This window comes from Egretta garzetta, unplaced genomic scaffold (assembly GCF_000687185.1).
Source record: "Egretta garzetta isolate BGI_Z169 unplaced genomic scaffold, ASM68718v1 scaffold100, whole genome shotgun sequence".
Lineage (NCBI taxonomy): Eukaryota > Metazoa > Chordata > Aves > Pelecaniformes > Ardeidae > Egretta > Egretta garzetta.
The window spans coordinates 1277742-1294673 of record NW_009258265.1 but is presented as its reverse complement, the minus strand read 5'-3'; the positions used below and the strand labels follow the sequence as shown (position 1 = coordinate 1294673).

The 16932-nt window shown below is 41.0% G+C and overlaps 2 protein-coding genes across 4 annotated transcripts in view; one reads left to right on the top strand and one right to left on the bottom strand.

Annotated features, from left to right (window-relative positions):
* Positions 1-95: 95 nt before the first annotated feature.
* Positions 96-7032, top strand: LOC104134902 (ras-related protein Rab-18-B). 3 transcript variants are annotated; one of them, XM_035903257.1, is made up of 6 exons: positions 96-209; positions 2268-2340; positions 3358-3476; positions 4356-4422; positions 5319-5502; positions 7007-7032. In XM_035903257.1, the coding sequence occupies exons 1-5, from the start codon at positions 171-173 to the stop codon at positions 5492-5494; spliced, it is 474 nt and encodes a 157-aa protein (XP_035759150.1). In that variant the 5' UTR covers positions 96-170; the 3' UTR covers positions 5495-5502; positions 7007-7032. The 3 variants fall into 3 exon arrangements, with proteins under 3 accessions (XP_035759150.1, XP_035759142.1, XP_035759134.1); XM_035903249.1 differs by lacking the exon at positions 7007-7032 and adding an exon at positions 6626-6694; XM_035903241.1 differs by lacking the exon at positions 7007-7032 and having other exon boundaries at positions 5319-6537.
* MPP3 (membrane palmitoylated protein 3) overlaps positions 6623-16932 on the bottom strand; it is a 28681-nt gene continuing 18371 nt past the window's right edge. Inside the window, exons 15-21 of the mRNA XM_009648231.2 lie at positions 16390-16470; positions 14860-14953; positions 14016-14124; positions 13017-13139; positions 9962-12085; positions 9388-9623; positions 6623-7061 (exon numbers count right to left, since the gene is read on the bottom strand). Coding sequence (XP_009646526.1) covers positions 11906-12085; positions 13017-13139; positions 14016-14124; positions 14860-14953; positions 16390-16470 — 587 coding nt within the window. The 3' untranslated portion in view covers positions 6623-7061; positions 9388-9623; positions 9962-11905. The remainder of the gene's footprint in view (positions 7062-9387; positions 9624-9961; positions 12086-13016; positions 13140-14015; positions 14125-14859; positions 14954-16389; positions 16471-16932) is intronic.

The window sequence follows — 16932 nt, the reverse complement described above, 5'->3', positions numbered from 1 at the left end:
GTTTTCCGCTGTTTTTCGCCTGGGTCCCGTCGGCGAGGGGCGGCGGTGGGAGCCGGGGCCGTGCGGGCGCCTGGCGGGCGGGGGGAGCGGGCTCCTGACGGGCCCTGGCCGGCTCCTGACGGGCCTTCCCTTCTTCTTACGCCTTAGGTGTTGATTTTAAAGTGAAGAAGATGGTGGTAGACGGCCATGTGGTCCAGCTTGCGATATGGGTAGGTTTCGTTCCAGACGGATATGGTTTTGTTCTCGACAGACGTGAAAACTTTTAAGAGCTGCTTCTTGTGGGCCTCTCTTCCTTCCTTCCTCCGCCTCCAGCCTTGTTCAAGTCTTCTGCATGTTGAGGTTGCGCGCTTAAGATGCGAACGCCCGTAGGATGAGCGTCTGTCGTGAGCGTACGGCAAACGGGAGTCGCAGACGAGGTTCTTTCAAAACACCCATCGGTGCCTCCTTGCTCTGAGTTTGGGGCTTCCTGCGCTTCCAGCAGAGATTTTGACCGCTCTTTCCTGCGCTTCTACCGGGTTTCTCAAACCCTCTGTGAGGTGTTAGACCCGTGGAGATGTGGCCTTGCAGGAAGGGCAGGCGTTCCGTGTCGGTGTGACCCAGGACCGCTCCTGCGACAGACACAGTCGAGGCAACTGCAGAAAAGGGATGTTCTGGGTGATGAGCTGCGTGATTTCCCGTAGGGGCCGTGCAGCAGCTGCGTGCATACTATACCAGAAACAGTCCAGGTGCTTTATTTTGGTTAAAATCATGGGGGGGAAAAAAAATATACTTGGTCCTGAACTATTTAAAGGTTGCTTCAGCTTCACTGGGAGACTTGAGCTTCCTCATGCTCTATTTCCAGCACCTGCAAAATCAGATGGGAGCTGCGGGATCAGGATTATTTATAATATTAAAGCACCACTTTTATTCTCCTAAATGGAATGAAAGAGCCCTAGAAGGAAGAGATTTTATGCGTAAGGCCATAGGTATTTGAGAAAGAACATGCCGTTACGAATGAAGTAATTGGGATGATGGGAAAAAGAGGAGAAAAGTGCCTTGGGCTGGTATTAACGGGAGTAATATAAATGCCAAAACTTGAATTATTTTCTTGTTTCCATACGCGCTGTGTACAGAATGCAGAGCGAGTGATAAAGTCACGTTGCTCTAGCCAGCGAATGCGCGTATTGGCTGCGTTTGGAATGCACTCCGCATGAAGCAGCAGCTTTGCTGAGAGTAACCGAGATGTGTTTGCCCTCATGATCTCACAGGGAGGGGTGCGTCGCCTCGCCGTGAAATGAAAAGCGAGGCCAGAACTTGCACAAGCTGTATGGCTGGAAAAGGCACTTTTGCAGCAGTCTGTTAACAGCATCAGGAGAAACTGCTAATTAGGAGGGGGGGAAAACAGTGCCGTTGTGCAACGTTAATAAAAACTTTAATGAGTGCATCGGGGTCAAAAAGAGGCTTCTGCTGTAAGTGTCCATGGATGCCTAAGAGTACAATCTCCTTAGTAACGATGACCTCAATTTTAAGTAAATATATTGCCAATTTTAGTTTCTTTAACAGAGAAGGAATAAATTACAACATAGCTGTTAGCCTGTCTATTGTAATCTGTGCCTAAATTGAAATAAATCTTATCTTTTGTTTGGTAAAAATCAGATTTGTGCAATTCTTTGGCCTCCTTATTGTTTGTTCTGAGGGTTTTCGAACTTCATGTTGCACTTAAGAGCTATTTTGAAGATTTCTGGGAGTAGGTGTGACATACTGCGGTAATGATTGAATGAAACTACTGATTTTAAATTTATCTGCTTAGAATCTTAGCAAACTTGAAGTAGTTCTTTCTTAACTGGATTTTCCTTTCCTGCTGTGGAGGAGCAAAGGGGGATTTTTAGAATCGCTGTGTCTCCTTTCCTGCAGTGTCTCTCACCACTTGTTCCTCACCCATTCAGTTCAGCTGATTGTTCACAGATTCAGCCGCTTGGCTTGCAGCAATAATTGCCTTTTATGTATTTCTCATGAGTCCCACTGACTCTCTTGTTGTCTCGCTCATGTTACAGGTGTCTGCTCGTGGCTTTAACCTTCCATCAAGTCCCCTCCGTGCTTTTCTACCCCTCCTTACCCATTTCCTGTTGCTGCTGTTAATGTTTTCTGATTGCTTGCCTCATTCTGTTCTCTTATGGTTTCACATATCCTTACTGATCAGGAAAAAATTATGTTGTTTTAAATACCTTTTTTTGTTCTAAATACATTTTTTTGTGTGGCGTTTGTTTTTTTTTTTTTCCCCTCCGTAGGACACAGCAGGACAGGAGCGCTTTAGAACACTGACTCCCAGTTATTACCGCGGAGCTCAAGGGGTTGTTTTAGGTAGGAGGTATATGGAACAAAAACATAATCACAAAAAGCGTGGTCTTTATTACTGCCTAATTGTGCATGTCTTTACAAAAGGAGGTTGTCTGAGAGAATCGGAGGAACAATTATGGTTTTTACAACATTACTGCATCATTAGCTCAAACACTGAGTATGCAAAACCACTGGCAGGAAATAATGCTGCTTCAAAATACTTTAATTTAAAAATACAGAGATGTCTCAGTGCAAGCTGTTCAGTGGATGAATTATTATTTTTGTAGTAATTACTTTGGTGAGTTTCTGGTTATAGGGCAAATTGGGTTTTTTTGATTTTTTTTTTTTTTTTTTTTTTTTTTCCCAATTTTTTTTCTTTTTTTTTTTTTTCCCCCTGAAATTATTGATATGATATGATTACTCTAAGACATGGGGTTTATAGCACAAGTAAAGGACAGCTAGTCCCTTTCTGCGTGACAACACCAATTAGAAAAAGAAGGGATTCTAATTCTCTGGGATTGTGAAGGCTGAACACCTTGCTATACAAAATACTCTGACTGTGATGTGGGTTTTTAAACCTTAGTGATTAAGTAAGTAGTTATGAAGTTAAGTAAATGTAGATATGAAGTTACCAGCGACCAAAAATCTTTTTTTTTTTTTTTAACTCAGAATCTGTGTTTTTAGCAGCAGTGCATGTATGTAGTTATACATTAAATGAGGTGACAAAATACCTATTTTAAAATATTGTTTGGCCCTATTGAGAACTAGTAGCAGGTATAAGATTTCAACTGGTAAGTCTGACTTCCAGTCAGAGAGCTATTGCAGAGACGCTCGTGTTCTGTAATCCCTGGAGACTTTGGGTGAGCACAGCCAATGCATTCCAGCTCCGGGAACAGGGTACGGCTGATGCATCTTTCTTTAATTCCCTAACACTGCTTGGGTTTGGGGCGCTAGTTAGCTAGTAGGGACTAAGTCCTGCCATAGTGAAGTAAACATTGCTCAAGACTCTACGGTTTTAAGCTCCTTTTCCTCTGTTACCAGTGTATGATGTTACAAGAAAAGACACTTTCGCAGGACTAGAGAGCTGGCTGAATGAGCTGGAAATGTATACCTCCAAAAGCAACACTGTGAAGATGTTAGTTGGCAATAAAACCGATAAGGTCAGTTTAGAAATCCATCTTCTCTGCTCTTCCACAGATTACTCCGTCATGACAGAGTGTAAATGTGAGAGAAGTGCTGAAACTAACACATCTGTTGTGTGGGGAGGTGATGTGTTCTGTAACTGAGGAACCTAGATTGGGCAGGCTCCACTTACTGTTGAAGCAGATCTTGTTAAAGATTTTAATGGAAGCTCTCCTGAAGAAATGCAATTGATGAGAGTGATTCTCTTAAGACAGTGAGAGGTTCTGCCTAAAAACTGCTGTATACCATTGAAGTCAACTGCAACGCAACAGCACAACTGCTGCTTTCTTTTTTGACCGGACTCTGTTCTGGACATGTGGTGGGGAAGGAGAATTCAGCTCTTCAGGTGGCTGTGGAGTGTGCATGTCTGGGTGTGAGGTGCACTGGTTGCTGTACGTTTCTGGGATGTTTTCACATATCTTAGCTGCCTGTTGCATAGCGAGATGGTTCACTCTTGCTTTACTACATGAGGTTTTCCAGAGTGGCTATCCTGAACTAGGTTCTCTTCTGTCCCTTTCCAAACCTGTCAATTTTCACATCCTTTGATGTGCCTTTTCAGCCATTTGACTACTGAAACCTCCTTTCTGGCTATATCTTTCTCCTAGTTGATTCAGAAGAGAGCAGCACATTCATTTGCTACTGATTTGATGTTGCTACTGTTCGATTTGACCCCCTAATAGTCTGCCCAGCAGTAAGCTGGCTGCAGAGTGGGAAAATCCGGTTGCTGATTACTACATGGGTTTATAGGCTTTCTTCTTTTCAGCAAAACTTCACTTCTGCAGCCGTGCTTTGCCAGGGACTTCGTAGAAGTGGTGAGTGTAGTTTATTTTAGTCATGTTCTTCATTCGTCTCTGCAGCCTGATCGTGAAGTAGAGAGAAAAGAAGGACTCCAGTTTGCTAGGAAACGCTCGCTGCTTTTTATAGGTATGTAACTCTGTGCCAAACCCCTGTATACGTTTATTTTGGTATTGCTAAGTGTGGAGGAAGTGTACAATTGTATTTCAGGTTGATAGGTTGATTTACTTTTTTAGTACCTAATTAATATGGGTTCCTTTTGCTGCATTAGTTCATATGCATGGATGTAGGTTTTAACTTTTCAGAGATGCTCTGCATTGACTGCAATTGGAAATACTTTTCTCAGAAAGAGATTTACTTCATATATTGCGCAGGCATAAATTTTGTGTTCTCCTAAAACTAGCAGGATTTCTTAATTCAGAGCAGAGAAGACTGGAATTTTTCTCCTGACTAATGTCAGCAAGGACCTTGGGTAATCTCTTTTTCATCTCCAACCTTCTGTTGCAGCTACGTCAAAGACAATATTCTTAGACCAAGGATAAAATGTACAACGTGAAGTTATAAAGATGGGGAACAAATTGTGTTGTGGAGGTTTTTTGTTTTGTTTTGTTTTTTTTAAAAAGGTGTCTTTTAGGTGAAGCTTCTTGAAAAGATTTCTAGAAGGAACTGGAACAAACACTTAGGGGAAAATGTGTAATTCCCTCTGTGTTCTTTGTTTCCCAGCTTAGTTATGGAATAATTTTCTAGTAGATTTACTATCACAACCTGAGAACAATTTTTGTTTCTCCATTATGGGGCTATAGAATATTTTAGGGGGAAAAATGAGGTGATTCAGACTGGAATGCATTTCTGTTTGTCATATTCAACTTAAGTGTGTCTTTAAGGGAGAATGGAGAGGAGGGTTCACTTATTAAAAAAATTATCTTCTCTCTGGTTCCAAAAGAATGTCTTACACAGTGGAATGCCCCCTGCAATAAGATAAAATACATTTGGTTTTCTTTTTTTTTTTTCTTCCCCTCCACCAGAGACCAGTGCCAAGACGCAGGATGGAGTGCAACATGCCTTTGAGGAACTAGTTTTAAAGATCCTGCAGACACCAGATCTTTGGGATAAAAGCACAGAGAAGCGGGGAGTCCAGCTAATGGAATCGTCAGCACAGCAGCAGAAAAGCTTATGTGGTGCATACTGCCCACTTGCTTAAATCTACAGGTGGCTGTTCTGTCTGAATAGACTTTTTCTTAAAAATGGGGGAGCCAAGCGCTAGTCTGTGCCTTGCTTGACCCGCCACCAGTTGTGTAGATGCAAACCCCAAACTGATTAGCAAAATACATTTCTCTTCATTAACAAAATAGAATTTCTATTTCCCTTATGCACAGCTGGTATCTCCAGATATTTTTCTGGTAACTGTCAGATTTTCCACTATTAAATCATAATGCTTCTTAGAGTATTGTGCTTCTGCTGTACAGCATTCAACATGGGCTTTTTCTGAAATTCCTGCCTTAGCATAACATAAGGTAGTACTCCATTTTGGAAAATTATTGAACAGCTTTGCTTCCCCAGAATGGCGTGGGAGCCTTTTAGGCAACCATGTTCCCTTAAATGTAGTTAACAGTCAGGAGTCACCCTGAGCAGTGACACTGTTTCCCTATTTCAGATGGTTTTAAGTAGTCAAAATTGCTACGTGTTCCCAAATAATAAGTTGAGTTATTACTTAATATTAGGGTTATAGTGAAGAGGCATATCTATTAACGTTTGGCAGGAAAAAAACCCCTTCCTGTGCAGTACACTGTAAGTTACCCCTTGCTGCTCTTAAATACTTTGTGCCGAGGATCAGTGGTGAAATGGAGCAGTCATTTGGGGCTGGTGTACACTGTGGATCCTTTTTGCAGTGAACGGGGCTCTCTGCAAACAGGTGTTCCTGCCCTCATTCAGCAGCTGCAGGGCTCAAATTAAATTTAATATAAAATGTGCTGGTTATGGAAGACTTTCCACTAGGATGAGTCTGTCTATTGCCAGTCCCATTATGAAGTTCTGCCAGATAACAGCCTCTTTACCTTTTCCCCCCCATTAAACTCACTGCCTTTTCTTAAAAACAAACTGAGTCACGGAAGCTGTTAGCCTAGACTCTGATCTTGGTAGCAATGCCTCTAAAAGACTTCTGGTAGGCTGCCTGTAATGCTGTAAAAGTATCAGATTTGGGGATAATATTAAAAACATTTAAAATGTAAACTGAAATGCTTGTTTACAAGCGACAAATCCAAAGACAATTGTTCGTGATTACAGGACCTTGCCAAGTCAGAACAGAAAAAATTGCCTTTTTTTTTTTTTTAAGATGAATGTCTTGATGATTCATCACTCTGAAGTTAATTTGTATCAGTGGGAGTGCCTTCCTGAGCACCACCAGTGATTTGTCATGAGTGCTACCACAACACAGCTGAAGACAAGGCCTATAAAACTTTAACCTCACTTTGGAACTATTCAAGCTTGTGCTCTGCAAAGTTGCTCTTTATGGAGCTGTTTTCTTTTGTGAAAAGTGTGCCTGTGTAACTGTCACTGAAGTGAACAGAAATACCTGTACTGGGGTTCTGCTTTGGCTTCTGTCTGCACATGCACTGCACATTCCTTTACTGAGCGTCAGTGCTATTGCTGCCTCCCCTTACCTACTGACAAGAGCTGTTCTGTCGCTTCTTTCCGCATGCAGTTATGCTTTTAGATCTTCACAAGTGAGATGCCTTGACCTATTCGGTGGTGCCTGCAGTTGTTGAATGCTGTAAAAGAGTAACTAAAGTTATGGAGGCAGAAGTCTGACTTAAGACAGAACTGTGCAGGGAGAGGAGGTGACGATGAGCTGCGAGAAAGGTCAGCCCTTAACACGCTGTTAGGGAAATGCTGCCCAAAGGCAATACCCAATTACAGGAGAGGTTGGGAGGGGGATGTGTGGGTCTGGGGGTAAATAACACAAGTTTGACCATGGGCATTTACAACTCTCTCTCTATACATATCTATACGTGTACCTTACAAATATAATTTCATTAGCCAGAAAATGTGTTTTCAAATGTGCTCATTTTTGTTTCTAGCTCAAATAGAGGCAAGCAGAACAGGAAAATAATGAATGTCACTGTGGAAAACCAAGGTATTTTGAAGAGGCTTGTTGACTGTAAGCCTACCTATGATCAAAAGAATTCTGGGACTGGTTGGCAGGGATGTGCTTTAATTTTTGTTTTGTATAAATACTATTTTATTGTAACTTCAAACTAAAGAATTTGTGTTGGGATGCTTTTAAAATTATAGCTATTTAGCTAACTGTATATTGAACTAGAAAAAAACTTTACCTTAAAAATCTGAAAGTACTAAGAAAGTGTTAGGTAATTAGAACAGGGAGTGCAAAGGAAGCATTTTCTAGAACAAAATTCAGTTAGAAATTTGTGTTGAAGGGCTGCCTACATGAAAAAAAGCCGGTGTGGTCTTAGTGCTAATGGCCGCTTTGCTGAAATTGTGTTTTGTTGCTATTTTGCTCTGATATTCTCAATAAATATTGCCAATATTTTAGTATAAAGAAAAGGCCAGTGTATTACATTCGGGACTTAATCTTTCTATTGTATACTCACTCACATGCATAAGCAACAAGATTAATTTCAGTTAGGGCAGAGCAATAAACAGTAACGTTGTGTTTCTTTATAAAAAAATCACCTGAACAAGAACCTTCACGTTACAGAAGTGGAACCAAATTGCAGTAACAGCCCCAGCCAGCTTTTCACTGCAAGTTTAGAAAGCCATTGAATCCTAGGCAGCTTTTTTTTTCCTCTGTCTTTTCAACTTCCTAATTAGGAACTTGCCAATCTCCCAGGTTTTACTTCATATAATTGTAGCCTTTTTCCCCCATGAGACACAGCTTATGATGAGTTGTGCTCAATTATCAATCACAACTGTAAGGGAAAGCATCTTTGTAGCTGTCCCTCGTATCCCCCTTGCTCCTCCTCAGGTTCCCTACACCATGTTTTTCTATGCTATCTGAAAGGACAGAACACAGTCGTGTCTTAGCGTGTTCTTAATACCTTCGATGTGAGGTATCTGGGGTGATACCTGGTTGTAAGAGGTAGCCGATGATGAGTGGTTTTTGAACTTAGATACTCTGTATCCCATTCTAGACAAACTAAGATGTGTTTATTACAAAAAAAAGAGCTAATAGTTATTGTTTAGAAAAAGGCAATGATAGCTGATCATTGAAATATGTATTCAAAATCTGTAGGGATCGCACAGATAACTTGTGGCATGTTCTCAGGCAGGTGGAAGAACGTACAGGGTGCATTAACAAATAGTGTTATGATTCTCCTACAGATGACTGAGAATGCCAGTAAGTCAGTCGCTGGTGTACAAAGGGAACAGGATGTGTAGGAGTAGGGAAATAAAGGATGAAGTATACTTAATTACAGTTTTGTTACAGTGCCCAATTAGCCCTGATGACAAAACCCATAGCAATTTTTTTTTTTTCCTGGCAGAACACCAGGCACTTCAAGCAGACTGCTCCAAGGTCCCTTATCTCCTCACAGGAGTAAAGAATGCTGTTTTAATGCAGGTTTCACTTTATAAAAACAACGTACACATCATACGAAGCTGGGGCAGAGGTATCAGGGAACTAATCTGAGCGCATCTTGCAGCCAGGTGAAAGGTACATATTTTACAGTAAATCGTCATCTTAATCCTATTGTAAATTTGGCTGGAGAAATGGATTCTTCAAAACCATTGGAATGCAGGTTTGAGCTCACTGACATAAGCATGCCCTGGAGGTACCGTACACAACTGCTTTTTAGAAAGGGAAGCAGTTTCGGATACAGCCAGTGTATGGAAGACCACTGGAAAACTCTAGATCTAATTAACCAGGGCTCATCCTTCAATGCTGAAAACCAGAAAAAGATAAATAGGAGAGACTACATAAATTTTAGGTGTGAGCAAGGAAGGGGGAGAGGGATAAGTGGGAGGAGTTTCAGTTTGCTTAAGTACTCTGACTTAGAGCTTTTGGCACTATTTACAAAGCAGGACTTCTTTGAATTAAAGTGAATCTGCACTCTGATTTTCTTTAGAATCCCTTCTCACCTTTTTCCTCGCTAATGGCAGGAGCATATACCAGGCATGGCTAATGCAGCAGGGACTCAGTATCTTGTCAGAATTGGAGGCTTTCCTGATCACAATCATCTTCTGCATGTACTCTCTTCCTAGGATTTCAGAATAAATAGGAGCATTGCAGGTGTTCTTTTTTTCCTACAACTGAAGCTCAGCTACCTGTGCACTTTAGCATGTAACACAGAGCCTCTCCAGCCCTAACTTTGAACCTAAAAAAATGAAACAAACGTTTGACAGTATCCCAAGTTAGTATCTGTGACTTGTACATCAATACAGAGCATCTGCACACACTTAGAAAATTACTTAACTCACACTGAATGCTTCAGTTCACTTTTAATAGCAATATTGTATCTTAACATCTTATGTTTTCAGTTATTATAACTTCAGGTGACCTCTAGATGTCACTTGCCTTGCTTCTCTTAATGCACATTTCTACTATTAGCATGTTAGATCATAAAGCATACAAATTGATTTATTTACTGCTAGTCACTTGGAATAGTCTAAGATGTTAGATAGCAACCTTGCTTTAAGTGAATTCTGACCTTACCTAGTCTTCTTTAAATTAAATCTCCATCATCTGAACATGTTTAGGTCTTGCAGACTACGAAAGCTTGCTTGTAATCTGCAATATAGATCTAGGGCGAGATCAATCTGCCCATTTCATATTTTCATGATATGACTGAGTTTGAAATGCTGTTATAGTTTTTAAAATATTACACTCAGTTTTTCATATGAACACAGGACATGTGTCACAAAATTCACTTGGCGATGTGTCTCTCTTGGAAGCCACGTTACTTTTGGTGGCTGTGCTGGGCCAAGATTGTAGAGAGTTAATGGCAGAGCTGATGGGGCAGCTGCAGATGAAGGAGTCCTTGTACGTTTGCTGAGGCAGCGCAGATGCTGTGCCAAGCCGGAGCAGGCTCCAACTGTGGAAAGTGCTGCTTCTTGCAGGAACGGGAACCTCCACGCCTACAGGCAGGGCAACGTTACACACGTTGGGCGAAGGTGGATACAGGCGAGTGTCCTACGCCACTCTTGGGGCTAGAGTTAATGTAGATTCAGTGACACTGGTATACAAGAACTGAGCTTTTAATATGCAATGTTGTTAGTTTTGCTAAATGCAGTGGAACAAGAATAACATCATACTGGGAAGATGAAGGAATGAGGCTGGTGCACCAGAAGGTCCTGGTAAAAGGGCACAGCACACAGGAACGATCAGACCGCATCAGGCACTGGGAAACGGGAACTAGTTTCAGCTAACATGCACCTGTACAATACTCTTTATTTTTTTTAAATAATTATAAAGCATAGGCGCTTCCAAATCATCTGTGTTTTCTTATTAACACCCATCTAAAAATCCTGTATATTCAAGGCTCCTGAAACATACATAGAGTCCTCTAACAGTTAGGATTTCTTCTTCAGGACGCGTAGCCAATTTGATGCAGTGGAAGGAACACAGGTGGCCACAGATGCTGGAAGGGTGAGGATTTGGCTCTGTAGCTCGGCTACTTGGTACTTCAGCCTCCTCCTTTTAGCGGCCTTTTTGGAGCTGCTACATCGGTGTCAAGGTGGTATCCCATCAGGTGGCATTTGCAAAGATATTTTGCAGAAAATAAGCTTCTTAAAAGTCTATTTTAAATCATATGTAGTTATTTTCATGTAGACTAAAAAAAAAAAAAAAAAAAAGTCTCTAGTTTATGAGCTGGCTAGTCATGCGGGTGTGTTCACAGATCATTTAACATCTGTCCTGCGTCAGTAGGAAGAGATTGGGAAAGTGGGCATAAGCTATGGCTGAGCAGACTCATACCTCTGCAAGACAAGGTGGAAGCACTAGGAAACGTGGGATGGATATTAAAAAAAAAAAAAACAAACCAAAAAAACTCCCCACAAACCATTTCTCAGCCACTAAAATATACACCACTTGTATAACTGGCCTAGTTTTAGTGCCCAATTGGAAAGGATTTGCAATGAATGATCCTGAGCGAAGGGAAGTGGCTGCCCTGTCAGCCAATTGGATTTTTGAGTCTTGGACATAGTATAAGCGCTCTGCCCCCTGCCTGGCTGAAGTGGCTTGGTCTGCAGGCAGGCTGGTTCCCGAACCGTGCCTTGTCCAGATGCCTTAACTCCAGCCACCAGAGTTGTGGCCAAAGGATGAAAAATCCAGCTGGTTACTGTCCAAGCACTACTTAATGTCTTGGAAGTGTGGGACCCTCTGTGAAACTTCACTGTACAAAATGCACTATGTACAGCCCAAAAGTCACTCCAGTCTTTTGCTGATCTTTGTGTAGTCGCTTTTAAGTGACAGCTGCTATTCAAGATTCTGATTCAGGAAGGCAGTGTCAGCTTCTGACTTTGCTTAGTTTTTCTCCTATGTCTTTACCTTCTGGACAGACCAGCAGTTTTGAAGTGAATTTGACATACTTCCTTTTTCAAATCCATGTATTTACAAGTAGTTTTTATACAATCTTTCCCTTAAACAGACGATAATGAGCTATGACCTAACCCAGCTGACTGGCACCCAAAATGAATCCTTGTTTAGTTTCTCTAACACAGTTTTCAGCTGATTACATGCACTCTGGAGATCTTCTTTCACCAGTACGGTGTCAATTAAATGGCCATACTGCTCTTCAATGAATGCTGCCGAATTAATAATTTCCTGCTGTTCTTCATCCTGCTGATCAACACGAGAAGATGGTGTGAAGTTTACAGCATGTCTTTTTAATTAGTAGGATTTTAAAGTATATTAGCACAATAAGTCATTGCTTTGAAAGGAAATGAAACAGGAGCTGCTAGCATTAGGAAGGGGTACGTAAGGTACTACAAGTGCTATCAAGGAGCAGTGCACTACTGCTGGAATGTGGTAGGCTGTTTCAAAAACATGCAAGAGGTGATAGGGAAGGGGGGAAAAAATGCTACAGGAGGGAGGTAGGATGGTGACGCTGCATTTTATGAAGTTAGAGTCACGGCCTAACCTAACCCCTGGAAATCATATTCCTCAAAAGGTGAAAAGGAACACTGGACCCACTGTCCCCAAGTTCAGTAATTTTAAGAGCTTACATGAAAACTTACCAAGTGAACTATGTTCTGTTATGCATAAATTTAAGTTCAGGTTACCCAAAGTAATGATGTTATGCACTCTCAGTATTTCTGTTCACATTTTCACATCACCAGTTTGCAGCTGGTCTAGGTTTGGTCCTTGTAAGACACCCACACGCTGCTTTTTGTGTGTACCAAATAGACAGCCTGGGTGGGTGTTGCCCTGGAGGGATCAGGAATAGGTGGTCACCCTTACCCTTTGATGGGGCTGCTCACCAGAAAAGGGAAATGATTATTAGTTTATCCGAGTCAGTGGCAGCTTCCTCTGCTGCAGCCTTCAGCGATGTGCACAGATCCACATGGAAGACGTGCACTTTGCTTCATGTTACTTACATAGCCAAGTTCTAAGGGAGTCAAAAATCTCATTCTAAAGCTCCAGCTGAAAGGCTCCCACTTAGTGCCCTGCTCTGACTCTCACTGTCATGGAAGCAGAGCTCTTCCGTATCATAGAAATGCCAGTCCAAATACTCCTTTCATGTCTAAAGAGAAGAGGTTAGAATACTTACAAGGGGGGCTGAGATTTCTTCTGACGTGGGAGATTTTAGGACATTTTTTTTCTTTTCTGGAATGAGAGGCTTCACAAAGATAACATAAGGCTTAAACTCAGGAGTCCTCAAGTGCTTTACTGCCTGTGAACAGATGGGGTTTGTTACACCATTTTTTAATTATTTTTTTTGTTTTGCTATATATCAATGATCTACTCAAGCTGGCTTCCACAGTTTCACTAGTACACACTGTGGCGTGAAGTCCTGTGTATTGAACATCTGACCACAGTAACCTTTTGCTCTTCAAAAAGAAGGTAAATGTCCCTGTCCTGGCTAGCTGACACGAGTACACACGCTTCCTGGAGCACGGTCGGACTGGACACCTGCCTTGCTACACATCGTGCTCCCAGGAACAAGAACACCGCAAAAGATACTGAGAAGAGTATAAAAAAATAAAGTTGACTTGACAGGCAAGTTACGGTTTTCTTCAGTTAAGAGGCCAAACACTGGAAATTTTAAACCAGGAATTAATCTGAGGTAGTATGACAAGTCTTGTCCTAGCCCAGTGACAAAAATCTGAGCCAAAATTTCAAAGATTAACTCCCAGCATGGAGGAATTAAAAGAACAGGTATACTGGCACTGGTTACAGCGCTAGTAATGCTTCAGAGGCAATAGGAAGGAACAAGAATGAAACACTCATCCATGCTGGAAGTGTTCTTTCCAGGACTTGAGCAGGCTAGGGCAGCGATGCACGCTTCTCCTACAGCAAGGGAAATATCCCTCAGTGAGAACTGATGAAGTGGCATCCAGGCTGCATCAGCGAGGGACCTAGGAACTGGGAATGCTGTGCTGCTTTCTGAAGAGCCCCGTTTCACTCAGCTAGCACTCAGGCCACCCGTTAGAAACACAGGTTCCGAGAGCAGAGGAAGCAGCCACAAATGGTGACCACCACCAGTTTACTTAGGCTGGCGGCCTAGTAAGAAATACTTGCTTTCTTTAAAATAAGCTGCAGAACTTACTTCAGGTACCACATCCACCAAACAAACCTTCTTTTTGGCCATCACGGACCGGATTGCCTCAAGGCTTGTACCATAGAGATTTTCTTTGTATTCTCCATGTTCCACAAATCTAAAAAGTCAAGACATTTTTAAATATCATCCACAAAGATTATTTAACTTACAACATTCACTAGCTGTTTCCTGAAGTCACAGTAAGTCAAATGGGGTGGGGGGGAAGCGGTTTCTTTTTTCTGTCTATCTTTTCCCTCCTGGTTGCTTAGCAGCAGTAGTCTTCTTCACACGTCACCAAGAGCTAAGCAGCACTACTGACAAATAGGGGAAGAAGCTGCACTGATTCAGTTCACTGATGTTCAAGCTGACCAAAGAGGACGCTTTGCCCAGAAGACAGAACAAAGCTGGCAAGGAAATGGATTCCAATTCATGCACTCGATCTCACAGAAAGTCATGTATAACCATGGATTCAGTCTACAACACCCTTTAGAAGTGGATTTATGAGGAAAACTTGTTACCCATCATATTAAATGGAGAATAAGTGGGCCTAACTCAACATCTGTTACTCTCACTAGGTTCAGTTCCCACCAGTCATACTACTTATGATACACAGGCTTAAATTCTAATTTACAATCCTTCCACTACTCCTATGCTGTTTCCTAATTGTTTCTAACTCAATTTCTGAGTTCACGCTAACAGTCCAGACCGAATAAAGAGCTTTTTACTTGGAAAGCTGAACCCTTCTAACACAGCCAGTCCAACTTTACACCTGATTGTGGTATTCACGTGATGCAAGATTTAACTAGCAACATTTTTGAAATACAATTATGCCAGTATTTGCAAATTAACTCACTTGTTTTGCTGCACATCTGTCTCAAATGATTGCTTAGAGACAAAATTGTATTCTACTCCCTCTTTCTCATGACTTTTCTTTGACCTGGTTGTATCTAAAAGAGAATGGAAGCAAGACACGGGAGACAGATCAGCCTTTGCCAACAACTGTATTTTCTCTGTTTAGTTCCAGTCACGTTTTCATGACCTCAAACAAGGTAGTTACACACTGACAAATTCAAATTAATAAAAAATAAAAATCAAACATGATAATTTTGTTTTGAACTCAAGCTCAAAAACTGTAAGACCAAAACTGAAGTTGTTTTGCTCCCAAGCATGCTATAAGTAACACAAAAATTAGGAGGTGTAATTCTTACACCTAGCAGAAGCAGTTGAGTGTATCCTATGTAAAACAGTATCTCTCAACTGTCTGGAATATTGGATTCTCATTTTCTTTGAAACTTAGAAAATAAAAATAGGAAATTATCTAAAGACCTCCTATGTTGCCTCTGAATTCAGAGTAAGAATATCCCTGGCTGTTTTCCCACGCTACTGTGAAACGTACATAATTATGAGTGTCCCTTACCTTTGATGTTGTAGTTTCTTTCAATGATTGTTATTACTGTAGGAGAAGCTTTTAATAAAGCTTTTTATAAGCTTTTGTAAGATTTGTTTTTTAGGATCACTTTATAAATCCATGCCTGGTCATAAAAGTGGTGTCTGCTATTGTTTTGTGTATGTATTTAAATTCAAGTTAAAATCACCCATGTGAGTTCTGCTAACTGAACGTCTGCCTGACAGACCTTTACTGAAAGTCCTGAACAACATACAAGGAGCGCCCTCAATGTTAATTTTTCAGTTTGCAAAAGGAGCTTGTTGAAGAACACAAATATTGATGGATTTTTCATGTCTAATATTTCTTTTTAGAAAATAATCCAGCAAAGTGTCAGTGTAACTCGGGCCGCAAACCCATGCCGCAGAATCAGCAATGTCTCTATCGCTGTGACTGGCTTGTTGAACAGCCTAGATATAATAATCAACTGAAAATTTTGTAAAAATTTGGATGTGGTTTATTACTGTCTATTTTTTTTTTTTTTTAAGTTTAGCTGGTATGATACTCTGAAGAAAAACCATCCTCTTTTAAACACATGTAATGGTTTGGCTGAATCTTAAAATACTAGTTTTTCACACTAGTTCTTTTTGCAATTTACAGTAATCTTAGTTTTTCTTCCTGTATTGAGTTTCTCATTTTTTTTTAATGGACACTTTGAAAACAGCAATCTGTTCACTTGGGAAAACACAATTCAAAAAAACCAACTGAGTTGACAGAAATCCAGAGTGCATATGTGCCAAGTGATGCAGTGATCTATTCAGCTACTAAGTGCAAACAAAATGTATTACAATGAGAAAATAATCAAAGTACTTCTGAACTATGCATACAATCAATAGCCAAAATACCAATCACCATTCATCAATGCAGCTAGCACTACACTATTAGACAGCATTTACGGAATAGAGTGACAACACACTAAAGTCAGTAAATTTTACTCACGTGGAACTGCAACACCATACTCCTGTGGGTTCTCCGACACAACCTTCTGCTTGAGCTCACTTAATCTGGCCCCCAAACAACCTAATAAAATAGAACTGACTGACAGATTTCTGTGTGGAATGAAATATCGGAAAGAGAATAAATAGTATCAGTTTCACACAAATAATATGATATAGGAGTGTGCTTGAAGAAACCTGTACATAAGAGACCTCATGACCTGCCACATTCTGCTTTGAAGAGCATCCCTGGGAACAAACTGAATCCTTGACCAGCTGATGGACAAGCTTGCCAGGCACTAAGTCAGAAACTCTGTAAGCTTAGCAGCCAGTTTTATGAGATCCCCTTGATTCTATGACACCCTGGGAAACTGGCTTAACACAAAGCTGTGAAGCACACTGAATTAAAACTGCATGCCAGGTTTTGTCAAGTAATTCTAACATTTACCTTTTCATCAATTGTTCTGGTAGCATAATTACGCACGTTTGAGTGAGAGCCAATGGAAAGTGATGGAAAGTGAATCAGAAAAATGAGAATTGGTCCTGT